This window comes from Esox lucius, chromosome 11 (assembly GCF_011004845.1).
Source record: "Esox lucius isolate fEsoLuc1 chromosome 11, fEsoLuc1.pri, whole genome shotgun sequence".
Taxonomy (NCBI): domain Eukaryota; kingdom Metazoa; phylum Chordata; class Actinopteri; order Esociformes; family Esocidae; genus Esox; species Esox lucius.
Genome location: NC_047579.1, coordinates 3,372,026 through 3,392,658, shown reverse-complemented (window position 1 = coordinate 3,392,658; position 20,633 = coordinate 3,372,026). Strand labels below are relative to the sequence as shown.

The 20,633-nt window shown below is 40.3% G+C and overlaps 2 protein-coding genes and 1 long non-coding RNA gene across 3 annotated transcripts; 1 reads left to right on the top strand and 2 right to left on the bottom strand.

The window, feature by feature from the left end:
- Positions 1–2,247: 2,247 nt before the first annotated feature.
- LOC105012822 (zinc finger protein 90) lies at positions 2,248–7,917 on the bottom strand. Its single transcript, XM_010873921.4, has 2 exons — positions 7,607–7,917; positions 2,248–5,185 (listed from the first exon to the last, which is right to left on the bottom strand). The coding sequence occupies exons 1-2, from the start codon at positions 7,797–7,799 to the stop codon at positions 3,993–3,995; spliced, it is 1,386 nt and encodes a 461-aa protein (XP_010872223.1). The 5' UTR covers positions 7,800–7,917; the 3' UTR covers positions 2,248–3,992.
- A 198-nt stretch (positions 7,918–8,115) lies between these two features.
- LOC105012824 (zinc finger protein 629-like) lies at positions 8,116–13,071 on the bottom strand. The gene is made up of 3 exons (XM_010873922.3): positions 12,735–13,071; positions 11,545–12,460; positions 8,116–8,715 (listed from the first exon to the last, which is right to left on the bottom strand). The coding sequence occupies exons 1-3, from the start codon at positions 12,940–12,942 to the stop codon at positions 8,511–8,513; spliced, it is 1,329 nt and encodes a 442-aa protein (XP_010872224.2). The 5' UTR covers positions 12,943–13,071; the 3' UTR covers positions 8,116–8,510.
- On the top strand, positions 8,733–20,309 carry LOC105012823. The gene is made up of 3 exons (XR_828183.4): positions 8,733–8,876; positions 12,831–12,912; positions 19,421–20,309. It is a non-coding gene; the product is annotated as an uncharacterized LOC105012823 (long non-coding RNA).
- Positions 20,310–20,633: the final 324 nt, after the last annotated feature.

The window sequence follows — 20,633 nt, the reverse complement described above, 5'->3', positions numbered from 1 at the left end:
ACATTTATTAAAGGCAATTGGAAACATAAAATACAAAAATCGTACATTTCAAAATCCTCTCGGATACTGTGCTTAACACAAATAGTTGCACAATCAGTCTTGATGTCAATAGTAAGGCTTTGATGGTCTAATATCATTGCACAGACAGTGTTCCTTTACTGTAGAGTAATTGTCCAGCCCGTGTGTGTGAGTATGTTTTCCTGAGTCTTTGGGAATTTGAACTCAGTCTGATGGTGTGAGCGTTAGAATAAAAAAGAAAAAGATACTAAAGTAACATCCCATCTAAACATGCAGAAATTAAAATTTTGGAAATTGAATTTTGAAATAAAATGTTGTTTTGTTGCTTATTCCAAACAGCTCTTATATAAAAAGGAATTATAACCTTCAACATTTCTGAGTGTTCAACATTCAACATTCAACATTATAGTATGGAAATATTTATAAAAGGAAATGTTATTGTTGACTGCACTGGGCCTTTAAGTATGCGAAAAGTTGAAACGCTATTTTCGGTGTTGGAAGGGCGGGAGTGAACCCGAATGTTATGACATTATCCAGTATGACATTATCCAGTATGACATTATCCTCTACACAGAATTAGCAAGGATTTTATTGTAGGTATGTTTGTTTAGGTGATTTTTTTTAAACCTTACTTTTTTTCTCCAATGACAGCAAAATTATTTATAAAGTGTATATAACTATTTTCACTGGTCACAAACTTTTCTGGAATGTCACCGTATTAAGTATATTGGGGTAAACAATGTGTCTTTGGACTCATAAACCAGGGTATGATTTATCCTTTATACTTCAGTATTTTATAATGGACAAATCTTTAGTTAACCCTCAAATTACCAAGAATTTAGTGTTGCTGAGAATGCATTCTCATTTGAGGAAGTTCCAGACCTTTTTCTTTAGTGCCAATTGAACAAGAGCCTGGTTCTTCATGTAGGTGTAGATCGGATGTATCAACAGAAAAATGAAGAAGCTTAACCCAATGGACATTCAGACCATTTCCTTTTGTCTCATGCCAAGTAAACATAAACAAATAGGTTATGAAGGTCTAGAATCCAAAACATTTTAAAAAGAGCTAAATCTAGCAGACTTGGCAAAGTTCTTGGACAATAGTGTCATCAACGCATAACTGCAATCTCAATAGTTTTTTATGCTCTGGAACATTCAGAAATTGAATATTGACAACTAACATGCCACTCACTTAATGTCGTCCTGGAATCCTCTGCTGCCTATGTCAACAAGCTCCACCCCCATGAGTCCCAAACAAGGAAACAAATCAATGCTAAAGAGACAGAAAATCCATAGCCTTACTTTTACAGTGACAGACAGGCCTTTTAAACCATTGAGGTGCCCTTGCACAACACGTTTGACACACACAGTAAAATAAACACACACACACACACACACAGTAAAAAAAACAACAACAACACTAAACATACATTTGCTTGCTGCTTGCCTAAGGTAATCCGTCACCTACAATCCTGGCTTCCACTACTGCTTGAGGCTTCGCTGATAATTGTATAATATGAAGCAGGATGCACACAGTCTGCCAAAATACAGAGCAGACAAGGGCCTCTACTGTTGAGGCCATGGCAACATACCCCCCATAAATATGTGGACAATAATGTTAAGCATTTTTCTTAGTTAGTATACTCCAGCATTTAGGATTAAATGCTTTATATAGAGACTACACAATGTCATTTTTAATTTTATGGTAATATTATTTATATTTGTTTTACAGTTTAGAAATTAAAGCACTTTAGGTACCACTCCCAAATGTATCTTACCTTACATTTAAGACACTCAGCAGGCGTTCATATCTAGAGCAACTTACAGTAGTGAGTTCCATTTACCTAAATGTAAAAACTAAATGTTGGTCCAATATACTTGACACGTAAATACTCTGCTTAAAAAATATCCACCAAACATTTACAGGTCAAAGTTGATCATGTTTTGGCTGTGGTTATGCTTAATAACAATTTAATCAAATTATTACTGGAATGAGTGGATATCATTGTTTTTGACACTTCTAAATGAATTGTGACATTTCCATGATTAACAACCATAATTTAATAATGAATGCAGTTCAATGGCTAAAACAATACACACTAACCTATTACCATTCCCAATAATACAGGAGATTATGGTGCAGGTGTAATTTTTGGGCATCTAGAATTCATTTTTCTTAACACTACAAATATTTTCATAATCATGAAAATAATTGTTATAATGTTAAAAAACATATATTCATACTCCAAAGTGGTATTTAGTTGATATTGGGCAAACAACCACAAAATGCAACTGACATGTTTGTAAGTCATTGTGTTCATGGAACATGAACACAAATATCAAATTTACGAATACACATAAACTAAGTGAATTTGTCCTAATACTTAACTTTTTAACCAAGGTGGACAAGAAAAGTGCTTTAATTTACAAACAGTAAAACCGATGTATTTCAAATATTCGTGACACACTATATGACCAAAAGCATGTGGATATCCGGCCATCACCCCTATAGGAGCTTGTTGGACATCCCATTCTAAAACCATGGGTATTAATATAGAGTTGCCCCACCCCTGGAGTTGGACGTGAAGTTCGACATTTTAATGAATCCCAAAGGGGTTCAATGGGGTTGAGCTCAGGGCTCTGTGCAGGTCACTCAAGTTCCTCCAAACCAGTCTCGGTAAACCATGACCTTATGGACCCCACTTTGTGCACAGGGGCACAATCATGCCAAAACAGGAAAGGGCCTTCCCCTAACAGTTGCCACAAAGTAGGAAGCAACCAATTTTTTTTAAATGTCTTTGTATCCTGTAGCATTAAGATGACCCTTCCCTGGAACTAAGGGGCCTAGACCAAACACTGAAACACATTGACCATTATCCCTCATCCACCTAACTTAACAGTAGACACTAGGCATTCTGGTAAGTACCATTCTCCTGGCATCCGCCAAATAACAGACTGACAGATAGTGAAAAATGATTCATCACTCCAGTGAAGGTATCCACTGATCCAGAGTCCAGTGGCAGTGTGCTTTACACCACTCCTGCCGACGCTTGGCACTGTGCATATTGATGTGAGGCTTGACCGGAAAGCTGCTCAGCCATGGAAACCCATTTCATGAAGCTCCCAATGCAGTTCTTGTTGCTGATGTTGCTTCCAGAAGCAGTTTGGAATTCTGGGGTGAGTGATGCAACAGACATTAGCAGATTTTTACATGCTTAAGCACTTGGCAGCCCTGCTCTGTGAGATTTGCGTGGTCGTGGCTGGGTGGTTGTTGCTCCTAGACGTTTCCACTTCACAATTATAGCACAGTTGACCAGGGCAGATCAAGTAGGGCATGAATTTCACTTACGGGCATTGTGATGGCATCCTATGACAGGGCCATATTTAAAGTCACTGAGCCCTTCAGTACGACCCACTGTATTGCCAATGTTTGTCTTTGGAGAATTTCATGGCTCTGGGCTGGATTTGATCCACCTGTGAGCAATGGGTGTGTCTGAAACACCTGAACTCAATAATTAGTAGGGGTGTCCACATACTTCTGGCCATATTGTCTATAAGCAAATATTTTGAAATCCTAAAAAGAAATACTCCATCACAAATCAAATCAGAGTATAGAGATTTGTTTTATACAGTTGACTGAGACGCTGCCCAATGGAACAGTCCACGGCAACAATCTTAATGAAAGCTGTTTAATCACTTTCTTTTCTGAGGTCTTCAGTTGTTCACTTAGATGCCTTTTCTCCCCTCCTCTCCTCACGCATTGCTGATTACACCTGCCTGTTTTCTTTTAAAATGCATTGGAGAAAGGCTGTTTCATTTGTCGCGTCCATGAAGAGGTACAGACACATACACACAGACACACTAAGTCAAGTTTTTTTTTACTGGCATTTATATTCCAAGGTATGTACTTAGTATTAACAAGCAGCCATCAAAACCCCAATATCAACAGCATGAAGATCTCATCCTTAACACTCTCATCCCATGTCCGACACATGAGTCCTGATGTGTTTGGCCAACTTGGCCGCGTCGCTGAATGCCTTTCCGCAGAGGCTGCACGTGTGGGCCCCGCCACCAGTGGGCCGCATCCCGTTGTGAACACGCTGGTGCTTCCTGCAAGTGTAGGCGTCCTTGAAGCTCATGCCGCAGACGGGGCAGCTGTACAGCCGTAGTTCCATGTGAACGCGCCGGTGGTTCCTCAGAGTACCATCGTTGTTGAAGCGCTTACCGCAGAGAGCGCAGACGTATGGCTTTTCCCCTGTGTGGATACGAAGGTGAATCTTGAGGCGGGACACGTGACTGAATATCTTGCCACACTGAGGGCAAGGGTGGCTCCTGTGGTCCCCCTGGCTTTGTGGTTGCTGTGGACACCTGTTGTTCATGGACCGGTTTATTTGTTGACGACCCCGATTGGTTGGTCTGTTTGTTTGCTGCTGACGTCTAGTTGGACCCGGGTAAAACTGGGAGGCCAGGGGAACTCCGGAAACAACAGCGGCATCAGCAAAGTCTAGTTCTGGTCCATTTGTTACACAACCGTCACTACCAATCTGTCGAAAAAAGGTGTCTGGTATTGCGACCGAACTCGCTGATGCCAGTTCCGCAGTGACCGTGGCAGTGGTGCTGCCGTACCTACTGCTCTCCGCAACCACCAACTCCAGGTCGGCACTCAGATCAGAAACAGCGTACCTTTTCTCAACAGCGGGCGGTACTTGGCCTAAACTGGTGCTTGGTTCGCCGTAACCCATCTGCGCACTTACAGACCCAGAGTGAGAAGGGCTGATTTCTGCAGGCTCACTTTTGATACCCTCAGAGTTATAACGCAAAACGACTTTGTCCACAGCGCATGATGCGCTGCTGAAAGGGTCTGACGATGAAGGCGGTTGCTGTTCTTCTTCGTCCAAGTCCCTTTTAACAGACGCTGAAGTCATTGAAACCACTTGTGGGGCGGTGTCTGAAGTGTCAGCCTGTTGTGAGGAGAGGGGACGGGGAGACTCACACAGATTTTTCCACTGAGCGCAATCAGCGGGTAGCTGGCCTGGGGAGGATGGCCTTTCATCCTGGCCCGTTAGTGTGTGGTTCTGTTGGGTCTGAGTAGGCCCAGGGTCCAGACCTTGGTCGGAACACCACGGTTGCTGCCCAGACACAGACAGAGAGATGGGTCTCGTTGAGTCTGCATACGAACAGAAAGCAGAGGCAAATCAGCAACTAGGCCGTTCCAATAAGAAAGCCTTTGGACAATTTAAACAGAAATTGGGCACCAATGTTTAATTAGAATCTTTAATATTGGAGAGAACTCTGTCTCAGTTCCAAGGTGTTACGCTGCTATATTATTGTGCTGGGGGATATGAGGAATGCACTTTCTAACTTTTCTCAGTCTCCTCCAGTTTTACATTTTAGGAGGAGATGAGGTCCTGGTCTACACCTGCGGATTACCTGGTTTGGGGGGCCCGTTGCTGTCCCTGTCCTTGTCCACCTGGTCATACTTTTGACCTAGTCTAGAATCAAATAGACTCTGGATTTAGCCCAGAGAAATGTATTTATTATTCTAATTGGACTCTTAATATCTCACCCGGCACAGCCAGAAGAGGACTGGTCACCACTCTGAGCCTGGGTCCTCTCTAGGTTTCTTCCTAAAATTCAGCCTTCTTAGGGAGATTTTCCTAGCCACTGAAATCCAACACTACTGTTGTTTGCTCCTTGGGGTTTAAGGCCGGGTGTCTCTGTAAAGCAATTTGAGACAACTGCTGTTGTAAAAAGGGCTTTATAAATAAATTTGATTGATAAATTTGATATAGGTTAGCTTGTTAATTTTCACACAGTTCACTTTTACACAGTGGAGAACCAACATGGCCCTCTACGTCCTCAGAGAGGGCCTAAGGATAGATACAAATGTATATATCTATCTTTATATATTATAATTAGCAATTTAGTTTTTATTGATTTAATCTTCTTTGTCTTAATTGTAATGATCTTCCTCTTGATTTTCACTTTGTATTGGAAAAAGAAGGGTTAATATCCAAGAGAAGAAAATATCCCATCAAGTAGTAATCCAGCTGTGCTCAATGCTCATTGGCTAGGCCCTCAACGTCATTGACTTCAATTAAACATAATTTTGTAATGACAGCAGAATCATGCAATCACAAAATGCTTTGTAATAGGTGGGACAATTGTATGACACATCAAGGCCCACTAGATGGCCTAAGTACAGATCATTAATTCAGAGCCAATAGCGAGCCTTATCTTGTTTTCTCACACTAGAGTCTAGCTAACTGGCTAGCTTTTTGCCTTTTGGGATTTAAAATCAAAAGACAAGCTACATGAACCTGCCATTATCCATTTCACGAAGAAGGACAGGAGAATGGGCTTTGTTTTTGAATGATAATCATAATTGTGAGTGGACTTTTTTCATTCTAGCTTGCTTTTTGTTGCCAGCTAAAAACAGCCCTCGTTCATATAATTTTGAATATATTGTGTAAAATATTATTTCAACTACAGATCACTGGTTGTGTGGTAAAAGCAAAGGTAATGACGTTGCAATTAGAAGTACGGGTGACATTTCTTGTTGTGGTGCTTTTTTTTGTTGCATGTTGAATATGGAATACAGCTCAACTTTATGTATACTGTCTTGAAACAATGTGAGTAGTTGTGTGGTTGAATTCATTCTGCCAATATTTGAGTGACTGTTTTGTCAAATGTTTATTTGAAACGACTCAAACTTGTTTTCTTCTAACGTGGTTCCTGCGATCGATATTTGCAAACGCTGTGTACATTTGCTGCTAATGTGATCCACAGGCGTGGTTTAGGACCGTCGGACTATGTCATCAAATAATTGCTTACCCTACATTGGTCTGCAAAAGAAAGTTCTCAAGTCATGCTCGTTATACACCAGCGTGAAGTTGCCCCTCCCCCCCACCCCCACCCCCCACCCAACGCAAAACGTCGGCAAAATATTTGTGTTGCTCTAATTTTATAGATATTAAACAATATTTTAAAGGTCATTCTGAGGTCACTCAGCCCCCCAACATGCTCCAAATTCAACCAAAATAGTGAACTTCACGCCGGTTCTGTATACACAGGCATACGAATTCTCTATATGTATGACGTCAGATCTCTTTCCGCTACTGAGGGCCTAGCTCCACTCCAATAGTCACAGTTGGCCACTGTTTTCACCTGGAGTGTATTCATTCAGTCACAAAATAACGATGTAGTTGCCACAGAGAAGAGATTTCCAAACGAGAATAAGTTTACTGTAAAACGTTTTGCCAACGCTGTTGAGTTCCCTTTCGTTGTTTAGTAGAAGTTGTAGTGTACTTAAGTCTTGTTTTCTATTGATAAATTGAACGGCTGTTATAAGGAACCTAGCAGACCTCTCTTCAGATGTGGGTGACGGCAATTTACGTAACTCAGCAACTTTTAACTTGTCACCTTTAAATAAAAATGCAGATGTTAAACGTTTAGCAAGAGACGAAACGATTCGCAATCCCCAACCTTTTGTTTGTCAGAATGAATACACCCATGATCCATATACACCCGCATCAGTGCAGAAGAGGACAAACGTTTTACAAAATTGAGACAGTATACGGATAATTACCTGCCGACCACTCCGTGTCCGTGTCGATTCCAATTTCTCGCAGCCTTCGTTTTAGGAGTTCATTCTCTCTCCTTGTCCGGACAGTCTCCTCCTCAAATTCTGACACTGTTCCGCCGACCACCTCCAGGATCTCATCTACAGCTACCATTAACCGTTCGGTGAGATAAGCATTCAAAAGCTGTAGTTTTGCCATTTCTGAAAATTAGCGACGCCCCTAATGTGATACAATATATAGCAAAAGGTACCTAGTAACGACCTAAGATAGTTTGGTAAACATCTCCGCGAAAACCTTCACTTCCTGATAATTTAACTTAACGTGGTCATGTGACACAAACGCTACCGTAAGTCTTGAAAAAAGCGATGTCACGGATTTTGGTGAAAGGAAATTCCCCTCAAAATACAAACTGCGTTTATAGTTCTACAACGTTATTACCGAGAGTATTTTCTATAATCTCTACTAGTGTGGTGCTGCTGTGTTTGATGTAGAAAGAGAAATACGGAATCAGATGTGGTTTTAATAATTTTATAAATCAATTACTGTTTATCATTCCTTTTCTCTCAGAAACACAAGCACACATATATTAAGCTGGAAACATCAGCCAAAATGATATTATCCATTAGTTTTCTATTTCAGTGATTTAATTAATCCCAATAAATACATTTAGTAGATATTCCTAGGGCTAAAACCATTAACGCTAATCAACATTTGACAGATTCCTCACATCCTCATGTTAAAAACAGTGCACACTATGGAAAACAGTTTTGCAATGGGAAAGAAAATAGGATTTTCTCATTGGACAAATTCAGGTAGGCAAGTCCCCATTTTGTCTAGTTTGCTTTGTAGTGAATACACCCCATGTGTAACAAACTCTGCCACTAATTAGCCAATCTGCTGCCCATTTCCTCATGTGATAAGCTGTGTTGCATCTTCCAGGTGTGTATTCAGGTGTACTCGCAGTCCGCTGGCTACCGTGAAGCTCTTGGGACACTGGACACAGCGGTAGGGTTTCTCCCCTGAGTGAGTCCGTTTGTGCTTTTTCATGGTGTCCCCATCGCTGAAGGTCCTGTGGCAGTAAGGACAGCTGTAGGGTCTCTCCCCAGTGTGGATCCTTTAATTAATAACAGTAAATCATCATGATATAACAATACGACAGTGTTTAGAGACTAACCCAACAACTAGCCATGTCAACAACAACTAATGGGTTGACAAGACAACCAGTGGGTCTACAGCAGCCATTCTGGGACAAAGGATATCACCCTTTCATGAAAGGTGAGCATGGGTTTAAATCTGTCCCAGTGGTCTTTCATGAAAAACTGTTTCCTCAAACTCTTCCCACTGCCTCTATCCAGTAAAGCAGAAATGCCTGAAAATACAGTGCCTTGCAAAATAATTCAACCCCTGACCAATTCCTTGCTGAATTGGACGATCTGAAATCGTTTCTTTAAAATCCAGAAAACTGTTTTATAAATCTATGCATTTTCTCTTTGGAAGTGTTAATTTAGTGAGAGGTTTGAGAGAAAGAACCAACCAGTGTGATGGACAATGCTGCTAATATGACACTTATGGCATGGATGGTTTTGAACACAAATGAAACTTGCAATCGCAGGCTTCTCTCAAACCTTCAGCATGCTTGCTTGGTCGGGTGAGGCACACTGCACCTTTTTTTCCATTGTAGCACTAGGGTCAGCCATGTGCTTAGAGAGGAGCAGAAGTTGCCAGACCTGCCTTTACACAAGCTGCTGATTGACGTGGTTACATCAATAACTACTTCAGCAGCAGGTAATCTCTGCAGGTCCTCCTGCTCAGAACAGTGGTTGTTCACGTTTGCAGAGAATAACAGATCAAGCAAGGCAGAAAACATGTTTATAACTGATAATTAGGTGCAGTTAATTGATAATTGATTGTGATGATACAAACATACACTAAGGTTTGGTTTAAAGACTTAATTACATTATCATTCATTTAAATGACTGTTTCGTTTATCCGAACAGGTAGCAGAGTAATGTAATTATCACTATCCAAACTAAATTAAAATCAAATTGCAATCAAATTGGGAATTTGAATAGAAATCTAAATCAGGAGATCACTGCAGATGCCCAGCCCTAATACTGAATTACAAATGGAACACTAATTTGGTTCTGTGAGGTGACATTGGTTTTATTGTTTGGAAATATTTGTAAGGAAAATAAACATGTAAATATGTTGCTTTCATAAGTATTAAACCTCCAGTTTAAAGTGCCTTAACAAGGACACACCTTAACATTGGTCTGCACTTGTCAACCATTAAAGTTGCAGACACATTTTGTAGAAAAATAAATAAATAAAAAAACTTTAATATATATTAAAAGGGGCAGTGTAGAATCCTGCCTCTTAACAATAACACAACTTGTGGCCTCGTCCTCCTCCCTTACCGAACAAGATCCAGAATAGTATTACCTATCTAGGACGAGAAAGTTTAAGTGTGGAATATCTCAAGTACTCAGATCAATTATTCACTAGTATTACAGTAAAAATCATTTATAAAGATCATAAGTCAGGCTGTGGATCTGGAGGAAAATAAAGACCAAAGACCATTCTACAGGAGTTAAACATAAGGTAATACATAATACAAACGCATACATTAGGAAAAGGGGTAGAAAATAATATCCAAATGTATGGATATTACAGTGAGCACAGGATCAAGGATCTGGTTGAGGATTTGGAGAAAAACCATGAAGTAGACAATGCATCACACCAGCCAGGGGCTGCCAAGATACGGCTGTGCCTCAAGATACAGCTGTGAGTCTCCAACATTCACTTTGAAGTAGCAACAGAGTTCAGTGGCTTGGATTGGAGTGGAGCAATGGTGCACTGGCCAAACATTAAGAGCTCTGCATAGAACTGTATGTATGGGAACCTGTATGGGAGGGTGGCAAGAAAAAAGACAACTAAAAAGTACCATCTGAAAGCACATTTGAAGTTTGCAAGAGTTTTTTTGGACAAACGTCAAGGATAATACCCTCACCCAAGCCAAAGGCCAAATCAAAATTGGAACGGCTCAAGAACTAAAAAGTTAATGTCCTACAGTGGCACAGTGAAAGTGCTTATCTCAATTCCACAAAGAATCTGTGGCACTACTTTAAAATGTCAGTCCACAAATGTCGTTCAACCAACCTGAACAACCTGGAGCAAATATGCCAAAAATAAATCGGCCAACATCATTTGGCTCTACCAAATATAAGTGTGTTGGTTGAATTTATATGAAAGCAAAATATTTCAAAATATTTTGTTTTATTTCTCAAATATTAAAAAATAATAATTCTCAACAAATTAAATGTCACCTTAAAATATGTTTTCAGTGTTTAAAAAGAAAAAACAAATCAGGGGTCAGAATTCATTGGGAAAGCATAATCTTTTTTATTATAACTCTATGATATCAATATGCAACCTTAACATTTTAATTCAGGTTAATGTTAAGGACTTAGGATTATGGTTCAGACTGACTGAAATGCAGCAAAGCCAGCAAATTACCATCTGGTAATGTTGCTCTACCCTCACCAATGCAATTTCATCAAACTTTGTGAATATTATCTGTGATAAAGAAATGTTCTGTCACAACGAAAACACAACCTTTTGTGTTCAATTGTGGTCCATGCAACATTTTAGGTGACAAATGTCAGTTGCAGGTTTTAAAGTTTAACTTTTCGAACCTCTCTTCCAATGATAGCTTTTGGGCTTACTGACATTTATCAAGACATTTGTTGTTATACCCCTTTGAGTCATGATGGAGTGTAGAGATGGGTCAGAAGGTCTTTTATGAAAATGTATGCACTTCTGTAAGTCTCATTGAATAATGTAAATACATTCCTCATTAAAACAGTGCTGCACACACCTGTAAGCACTGTAGGGACACTGGGTTTGAAATTCTGCTCTACAATACACAATAATGTATGCCTACCTCAGGTGTCGTCTCAGGTTGCCTCTCTGAGTAAAGCTTTTGGAGCACCAGGAACAGCGGTGGGGCTTCTCCCCCGTGTGGATGCGGTGGTGGCGCCGCAGGTCAGCAGACTGGGCAAAGGACTTGCAGCACCATTCACAAGCATAGGGCTTCCTGCAGTGGAGGTGGAGGCGGAGGCTGGCCGCCTGACTGAAACTCTCCCCGCAGCGGGTGCACCGGTGGGAACGTCCTTCAGGGCCACTGGACGGGGGACAGTTATTACCCTCGTTGTATGGGCCATCCTCGAGCTCCGGCTCAGTTTCATGCGTTTGCTGGTCATGGACTGGCATGTTATGCACCTCTGAGACAGTCATGTCTGGAAGATCTCTGAAGACAGCGTCGCCCGAGGGTTCATGGTTGTGGGCTAGCAGTGCTACAGGAGGACCTAGGTAGCCTGAACTGAGGTGAGGTTCAGGGTCGGCGAGGTTCACTGTGATGTCGCATTCTTCTGGTTCTGTTTTGACACGTCCCTGGATTGGGTCAGGAGATGACCTCTCATCCTCCACCCCAAAAGCCGGTGCCTCAGAGTTTGCTACCCCGGTTGTTGCAACACAGTGGGCACTGGATGGGAATGGAGACGGGGCCAAATTTGAAGTGGTTCCAAAACCCTTGGGTTCTGGGGGTGAGTTCTGCTCCGTCTTAGGGATTGCCTCCAGTGGACTGGGCTTCTCTGCTATTCGGACTGTTTCATTGAGTCCCTGGATTGGTGCTATGAGACCTCCATCCTGACTCAAACCTACCTGGGTCTGTGTCTGGAGACCTCGTCTGTTGACCTGGCTCTGCTGTAGGGCTTCTGGGTCACGGGCCTGGCCCTGACTGGAGTTCCACTCCTGCTCGCAGAGCGGCTGCTGCCCGGAGGGAGAAAGGGTGGTGGATCCTGCATAGAAACATCCATTAGGCAAAGGCAAGTGAATAAGTAACATGTGGAGTAAGTCTATATGGCACCATAATGAATTCCATACGACAAGGAAAATTGGTGCTTTGCAGGGATATTTCGAATTCGGCCACTTATCGCGACCTACTGTCAGTGACAAGTCATACCAGACAGAGACAGACGTCACCCAAAGTTGTAGCTAGCTAGTCGCCAGCTTTTAAACTAATTACTGTTTTAGCAACAAGTAAACAAAAACAATTTACTAAAATGTACTTACGCCAGTCTGTCTCTGCGAGAAGTAAGATGTCCCGGAGCTGTCGCCGCAGGCTTTCATTTTCTCTCTTCGTGCTTTCATTCTCTCTCTTCGTTCTAGCTGTCTCTTCTCTGTACTCCGTCACTGTGTCCCCGACCACGTCCAGAATCTCCCGCACTACCACCGTTAAACGTTCTGTCAGGTAAGCATTCAACAGCTGCAGTTTGGTCATTTTAAAACATAGAATAGTGCAAAAATAACGCCTCGTCTCTCTCAGCTGATGTTGTGGTTCACCTCTAATTTGTTGGTAGTATGTTGGGCGAATAGTAGAAAATGTGTATGTTCATCGCCATCTTCTGTTTTGGAGGAGAAGTGGTTGTTTTATTTATGTTCAGCCATAAAGTGGCACTGCAACCCTGTGTTATTGGCTCTGCATTAAGTAGTTTCTTGATTCTCCTGAGATGCTTAGAGCCTGTCGTGTGAAAGCCCCAACAACATCTAATTCTATACCTAAGGAAAATGTTATATTCAGAACATAATCAATGAGTTGTAAAATTACATCCTAACACACTGTGTCATTTTTGCTGGACCGTGTAAGCGGAGCCAGCCTAGAAGAGCCAGTGTCACTAACTGACTGCCTTTTGTTAAATAGCGTAGTGGTTATAGACGCGGGCTCTGGAACTACAGGTCTCGTGTTCGCCTCCCGTAACAGTCAAAACACATTATGGCTGAGGTTCAGGATAGACAAGAACTTCCCTGGCTATAACCCTACATAGCTATGTAATAAGCGTAAAATAAAACGGTTCTGGTGGATATTAGGATTTGTTCAAGATAGACAAACGCTTCACGATTCCCTTGCCTTTTCAGTTGACAAGAAAGTCAGTAATCACTAGTGATGGCCATTCGAGCCTTCATTACTGTTCTTTTAGCAGCAGGATATTATGCTAGCAGTGCTAACTCAGATTTTCTTTGTCAAAATAAACGCCATAATTTAACTATATAAGTTAATATAGTTAACAATCTAGTCTGTAAATTTTATGTTTAATGTCCGTTCCGATGTTATTCTTGTCTGTTCTTTTTCACAGACTAGATTGTTAACTATATTGCCTTATACATTTAAATTATGGCTTTTATTGTTATAAAGAAAATCTGAGTGCTGCCAGCATAATATCCTGCTGCTAAAATAACGCTAATAAAGCCTCGAATGGCCTCACCAGTTATCGTCACCTACCAGTATATTGATGGATACTGAATCTATGTCATTCACGAATGGCTAATTAATTGTTAAAACGGCCAGTGGCAAAAGATTTGTTTAGGATAGACAAAAACATCGCTGGCTACAACCTTGAGTAGCTACGTTATGGGAAGCCTAAAATGAAACTGTTTACTGTTATATTGTGACTATTTCTGGTGGATTTTAGAATTATGTCTCAGGATTTGTTCAGGATAGACAAACACTTTGTTTGATTCTCTTCACTTGACAAAAAAGTCTGTTATCATCACCTATATTGATACAGTAGTTATTGTATCAATGCCATTCACAAATGGCTAATAAGTTGTTAAAACGGCAAGTGACAAAAGCCATAGATGCCATTTGTGGTGGAGATAAACTTAATAAGAAACGTTACTCAGTTTAACACTAGTTAATGGTGTCTAACAAAATATTCAAACTTGGCGTAATGTTAATGAGTGAAAATTATATAATGTCAAGTTCGGTGGCGTAGTGATCAACACGTGCTATAGGCTCTGTGCACAAGCGTATGGACGAAGTTCCGCTTTAGCCAGATGTCGGCATATCAGTTTCCGGTTTACTTAAGGCTGCGTTGCCCGAAATTTCAGTTTTTAGTAGATGTCTCCAAGACCTGTCTAAAATAAGCATTAGTGATGTCCATCAAATTGTTGATGCCTGGTGCCCTGCTCCAACAGGCAAGTGGAACAAGGGATTCAAACTCTACGTATCGAGTTATCTGCACAACTACGAGGGTAAGTAGTTTACTGTGGTGTAAGCTAGTTAGCGTTGTGTTCCTTTTTAGTGTAGTATTAGGCAGGACAATAGAACGCATAAAGATTCACCCTAGCCTCAAAAACGGCAAAAGAATGCTGGCTGAGCTGGAACGCTAGCGCGTCTCCATAGCAAGTGAATTGAAGCGAACCTTCATTTAGCCTCTTCTAACCTGAATTAAGCTTAAAATTCCATAGCCTCAAAAAAGCACCAAAACAGGTCTCCTCTTTTATTTTACTACTGTAACCTCATTTCACAATGAAACTGAAAAATAACAACTGGCATAGGAAGTAAACACCTGGTCCTATATGGTATTAATTGCGCTTAAACCTGCGTTACGTGGAAGTATATAAAAAAAAATCTACTTTTCTGACTATTTCTAGTCTAGCGTTTGAAGTCATTGAATGGCACAAGCCATATTTTATTAAAAAGAGGATATTCTCCTGATTAAAATGATGCCCCACTTGTACCTTGAAACTTAAATGAGTCATGTACATTATATTTCTTTTTTTTTCTGTACAACAGCATCACTCATCTTGTTGTGAGTTTAGGTGTTTACTAATGCGGATGAGTATTAGTAAGTAAACCGGAAACTGCAATGCAGACTTCTAGACAAAAGTGGAAGTTCGTTACTATGCTGGTGTACAGAGCCTATTGCGGGCTGGCTGAAGTCGGCTTGCCTGGTTTCTTGTTTAATGACAGTGATAATGGCTGTCTCTTTACTGAAGCACCATGGAAAAACACTTTTTATGACAACAAAACCTGACATTTAATACAATTTCATTGATATCTGTGATGCTTTAAATAAGCACTGCTGGTTTTTTTATTTGAACGAAAAAGTGGCAAATGTGATCCTGGTCAGGCAGCTGATTTCTTGTCTTTTTCTCAACTTTTAGTTTCCCTGGAAAATGGTAATCCTGTTTTTAGTTTTCAGCTATTCACAGAAGCAGAGGTCCTAGCTGCCCTGCATACCATAGATACTAAAAAAAATCCTTAGACCTGTACTTACTTAAGTGTGCAGCACCCATCATTGCTGGTTCAGTGACACACAACTTCAACTTAACTCTAAACACAGGAAATATTCCCAAGGTGTGGAAAGCAGCTCTCATTCTGACATTACATAAGGGAGGTGACTAATGACTTGGATAATTTTCAATCTCTAGGCTCCCTTGTCTGGCAAAGATCTTTTAGTCTTTAGTCAACAAGCAGTTAGTCTTTTCTTTCTGCTAATAATATTCTTAGCATCAATCAATCTGGTTTAAGACCTAAACACAGTACCACTACGGCCACCATGTTTGTTGTAAATGATATTGCAAATGCCTTAGATGATAGAAAGCACTGTGCTGTGTTGTTTGTAGACTTGTCAAAAGCTTTTGACACTGTATACCATGCTATCCTTTTGAGTAGGCTGCCATCCATAGGACTTGGCACTGATGCCTGTGGATGGTTTTATTATCTTAAATATAGAACTCAGGCCATCTTGGTTGACGGGGTCATGTCCGAGCCCTTAGAGGGGTTCCTCAGGGTTCAGTAATTGTCCCGCCTATGTTCTCACTTCATATAAACAATCTTGGTGATGATATAAAAAAATTGTAATTTTCATGCAAATGACAGAGTGATGTACTCCATTGCTCCTTCAGCTTTAAGGATGTTGGAGTCTGCATTTAAAACAGGTTTAAGATCTGTGTAGAATGTTTCAAATTCTCATTTAGTAACACATTTGTACTCACTAGCTTGGATAATATGCAAATCGAACAGGTCTCTCCATATAAATACTTAGGGGTATGGTGAGATGATAGGCTGTCTTTTAAAAAACTTGAATGAACTGGGGGAAAAAGTACAAATTCAAGCTAGGGTTCCTTTATGTAAACAGGGCTTGTCTGTCCTGTGTTAATAGAAGACAAATTGTTCAGGCTACTTTTATGTCCGTCTTAGATTATGCTGATGTGTTCTTCGGCAACCACATTAAAACCACTGGATGCTATTTACCACTATGCACTCAGGTTTATCACCAGTGATGGTTACAAAACGCATCACTGTATTCTATATCAATACTTTCAGGGTCCTCAAAGTATTGTGATCTTAGCAACACCTCTGCTGTGTGAAATTGAACCATTCTTAAGAAGAGAAGCCTATGGTTGTTTTAGGGATGGAGTTGGAAATGTAATTCACATTTTCTGCTACAGAATTTCCCATGAAGGTTCGATGTTCAGATGGGGTGAATAGGGAGGTCATGGAAGGCATTTGACATCATCCTGGTGTTCATAAAATATATTTTGGAATTTGTTTAGCGGTTGGGTTTTGTTGCATAATGACCATCAGCTAACACCATATGCTGCACCTGGTCCTGTAAAATGGCCTCATTCCTTGGTTGTTATATGACCATGCTGAGCAAACATCAGACCCAATGACTTCCACAATATGGCTGCCTATACCATTTATGGATCCTACACCGTGTTTAAGAGTTGTCAGCAGACATTTTGGGCTGAATGAATCCTTTGGCTAGCTCTAAACACATACCTATCCAGATGTACTTTAGGAAGTAGGGTGAAAGACAACTCATCAGCCCATATTCCTTTTTCCATTGCTGAGAGGTCTTTGGGCATTGGCCTGGAATACCAGTGATTGCCGAAAGGAAACCCAGCCATAAATTCCAGCTTTATAAGGCTCCCAACAGTTTGTGTGGAAAATGGGTCACAGAGGTGCTGATTCAACTTTTGGGGCATTGAGCAACTAACCTTTAAAGTGTCCATCTATTCCTGTGGGTCAGTTTCAACCTGCTGATTTTTAAGAATGTTCTCCTTGACACATTGAATCACTTTGTTATTGAAATCAGAGCTCTCGCATTTATTACATTGCCTGATCACGATTATTTGAACCAGATCGCAATCATTTTTATGACGATGATCTTTTTACACACTATTTGATTCCAAAATCATATGTTTCCAACCTGAATAAGAGTTTTACACCGTTAGAAACGTCTCAACAACGTTTGACGTTTGATATTCAGATATGCAGACATTCAAAGCTCAGTAACTCGCAAGCAATTTAAGCTACAAACCCCAGGTTAGTCTCATTATGAAAGAAAAAAGTTGTATAACACTGCACACCTTTCAATTCCGACCGTGGTTTTCAAATTGCTGGAGACATTTATGGCGACATTGTAGTCAGTCTGCACATAACCAAAGCATGACACAAGGGAGCGTCAACATTTTCAAATCTCAACAACTCTCAACTACACCACCTTTAAACCGCAAACCGATGTTAAACTGTCTAATACATTTTCTATAAACACATTAAAACAATGTACAGTTTAGAATATCAATAGCTCTCTGATAAAATGACTTAGATGCTTCAGATCAAGGATGTATACTACAGAGGGAAGGGTCACACATTGCACAGCCTTTTGTTTCCCAGTTAAGCACCTACACAATTTTACAGAAGAATTTAAAACTGTACATTTTCAATAGCTTTCTCAACATTGTACAGAGACATATCATTTTACCGCTACATTATTTCCTATGTAGAGCTGCATGTTCCACAACCTTTACTTTTCACAAAATATTTTCCATATTTTTCTAAAATTACATATACATGACAAAAATGCTTGGACATTCAAAAGCTCCATGATCACATGACCTAGATAAGTCAAATCACTGCACAGCCTTTGGTTTCCAGTTAAAATTGTAAAATATATACAATTTAAAGTAGGGAATAATCTGTCATCAAAATGATATGTCTCAGTCACATGCTGAGAAAGCTATTGACATTTTAAAGTTTAAAATAATTCTCAATCACCTGTGAAGGTGATTAAAGCTGAAGTACGTAACTTTCAAAACAAATAATTTTCCCAGAAGTCTCGGCTGTCACTAGTGTGAAGACAGTTCACTCTTAAAGCCCCACATGTTATCTTGCGCACTTAGCTCATCTAAAAAACATCTTCATTCAACCAGGTGAGTTGACATGCCATTATTTTAATTATACTAAAATTAATTAACCTAAATAAAGCTGATGTAATATAAATACGGAAACGTGAGATTAGCAAATTGTTTACAAAAGAAAGTTAACAGTAGTTGACAAGATAAAGCTTTGTATAGTTTGCTCGATAATTGACATATTAGCTAGCCACAGTTAGTCATCACGCATGACGCCGAGCATGGAAGACTTATAGAAATAATAAGCTAATAAGTTGCAGAAAGCACTATTTGAATAAAGGGAACTGTTCCTTATTCAGGCTATGCAGACTATAACAATAATGGGGCTGTACAATGTTTCTGTCATACGTCACAGTGATGAAGAACATACTTTTCTGGCCAGTGGAAGAGTATACAGAGGAAAAAGTCAAGTTCGTGGTAGGGGGAGAAGAAGAGGCCAAGGTAGAGCTGCAGACCTTATTAGTCAGGAAGACTAGAAAAGAGTTGCCCATTTGCAACAGCACAAAGTTAGTCAGAAATGAGGATAACTACAGTAATTCAGACAGTAATTCATGCATGTTTCTAAATATTGTGGTTGTGTTGTTGCCCTTGCAGACTGAGTTGGCAGCTTTATCTACAGAGGAGAAAAATATTGTGGAAAAAGTTGTCATCTGTCTCCCAGGAGTAATGTTTATTGTCTGTGACTTCAGGGGAGTTACAGCAGTCTGCCAATGCCTCAATGCAAGGACAACCAACGTGGTGTACTTGTCTAAACTGCAGTTTTCCTCAAGCAGAATTGTTGTGGACAAGGACCTGATGGGTGCATTAGGAGAAGGGCACACATGGAGATGATCTGCTTGGAAGAGGGGATCCTTCATCATGCAAGGCAGTACAGGAACACCATTTATGCACTGACTGACAATCAAGAATCTGGAACTGACCACAAACAGTATCAGCAGGCGGAATACCGTCAGTTTGTCCTGTGGCTCTATGGACGCCTCTTAGCAGGTCATTCCAAGCTGCTGGTGTGAGACATTTGTGACCGATATCCTGACTTGCACAATAACTACACAGGTTTCATTCCTAGGAGACTTTCAAGCCATTTATGAAATACATTCTTATTTTGTAAAGGGGAAGCACTGTACATGGTACTGGAGTTCTTGTGCAATACACATTTTAATATATTTTATATTTTTGAAGTGCAAGTGTTATTTAAATTTGGACCTTTTTGATTACATTTTATTGACTGTTGTGGAAACCTGAGTCAAATTTCACAAAGTCAGTACAATAAAGCCTTGTTCAATGTCACTTCTATTACTTTGAATTAAGGTTTTCCTCACAAAGACATTTTATCAGATTTGCATTTTGTTTCCTGGTCACCTCAAGGAACAGTCAAAACATTAGTGTAATAATTTATTACACTGCCCTTGGGATTACCGTAACACTTTTATAAACATTAAATAGATAGATAGAAAAAATACACACTTACACGCTTGGAACTATGCGAGCGCTCTCCTCCATCCCCTACCTGCTATGGAGTTGCCCACAAGGCAAGATGGAATGATTGGGAGGGGGAGAGAAAATTCAATAAATATCTTTGGAGCGGCAAAGTTGTGGTCCTTAGGGGTCTGCAAAGCAGGGGGGCATTTTTAGGAACTGGATGCAGTCTTATAGAGCCTATTTATTCAGGGAATGGCCTGGCAAAGACAGAGTAACAGCTATTCGATTTTAATGTTGAATTAAAGTTGATTCATTTCACATGAGGTTTTAAAAATGTCATCTTTTTAGAAAACCTGTCCTCTTTAGATCTGGGTTTGCAGCAGGTTAGCAGTTGTTGGTAGTGGTACTGGAGGTAGATGTCCAAGGTTCCTTGGATCATCGGGCCTCAGAGTGTTCTTGGCAGTCCCTTGCCAGATCTCAGACATCTCCCAACAATGGCTCTCTGTAGGTCCGGGATGTAATTGTAGTCCTTGTTAGCCTTCACAGTGTACAGGCTTTATCGCTGTG

Excerpts from the sequence above, each read along its gene's own strand:
- LOC105012822 (XM_010873921.4), bottom strand. The coding sequence starts at position 7,799 with ATGGCAAAACTACAGCTTTTGAATGCTTATCTCACCGAACGGTTAATG. Across the intron at positions 5,186-7,606 it reads GGACACGGAGTGGTCGGCAG|ACTCAACGAGACCCATCTCT; the intron begins GTAATTATCCGT and ends GTTCGTATGCAG.
- LOC105012824 (XM_010873922.3), bottom strand. The coding sequence starts at position 12,942 with ATGACCAAACTGCAGCTGTTGAATGCTTACCTGACAGAACGTTTAACG. Across the intron at positions 12,461-12,734 it reads TCTCGCAGAGACAGACTGGC|GATCCACCACCCTTTCTCCC; the intron begins GTAAGTACATTT and ends GTTTCTATGCAG. Across the intron at positions 8,716-11,544 it reads AACCTGAGACGACACCTGAG|GATCCACACTGGGGAGAGAC; the intron begins GTAGGCATACAT and ends TATTAATTAAAG.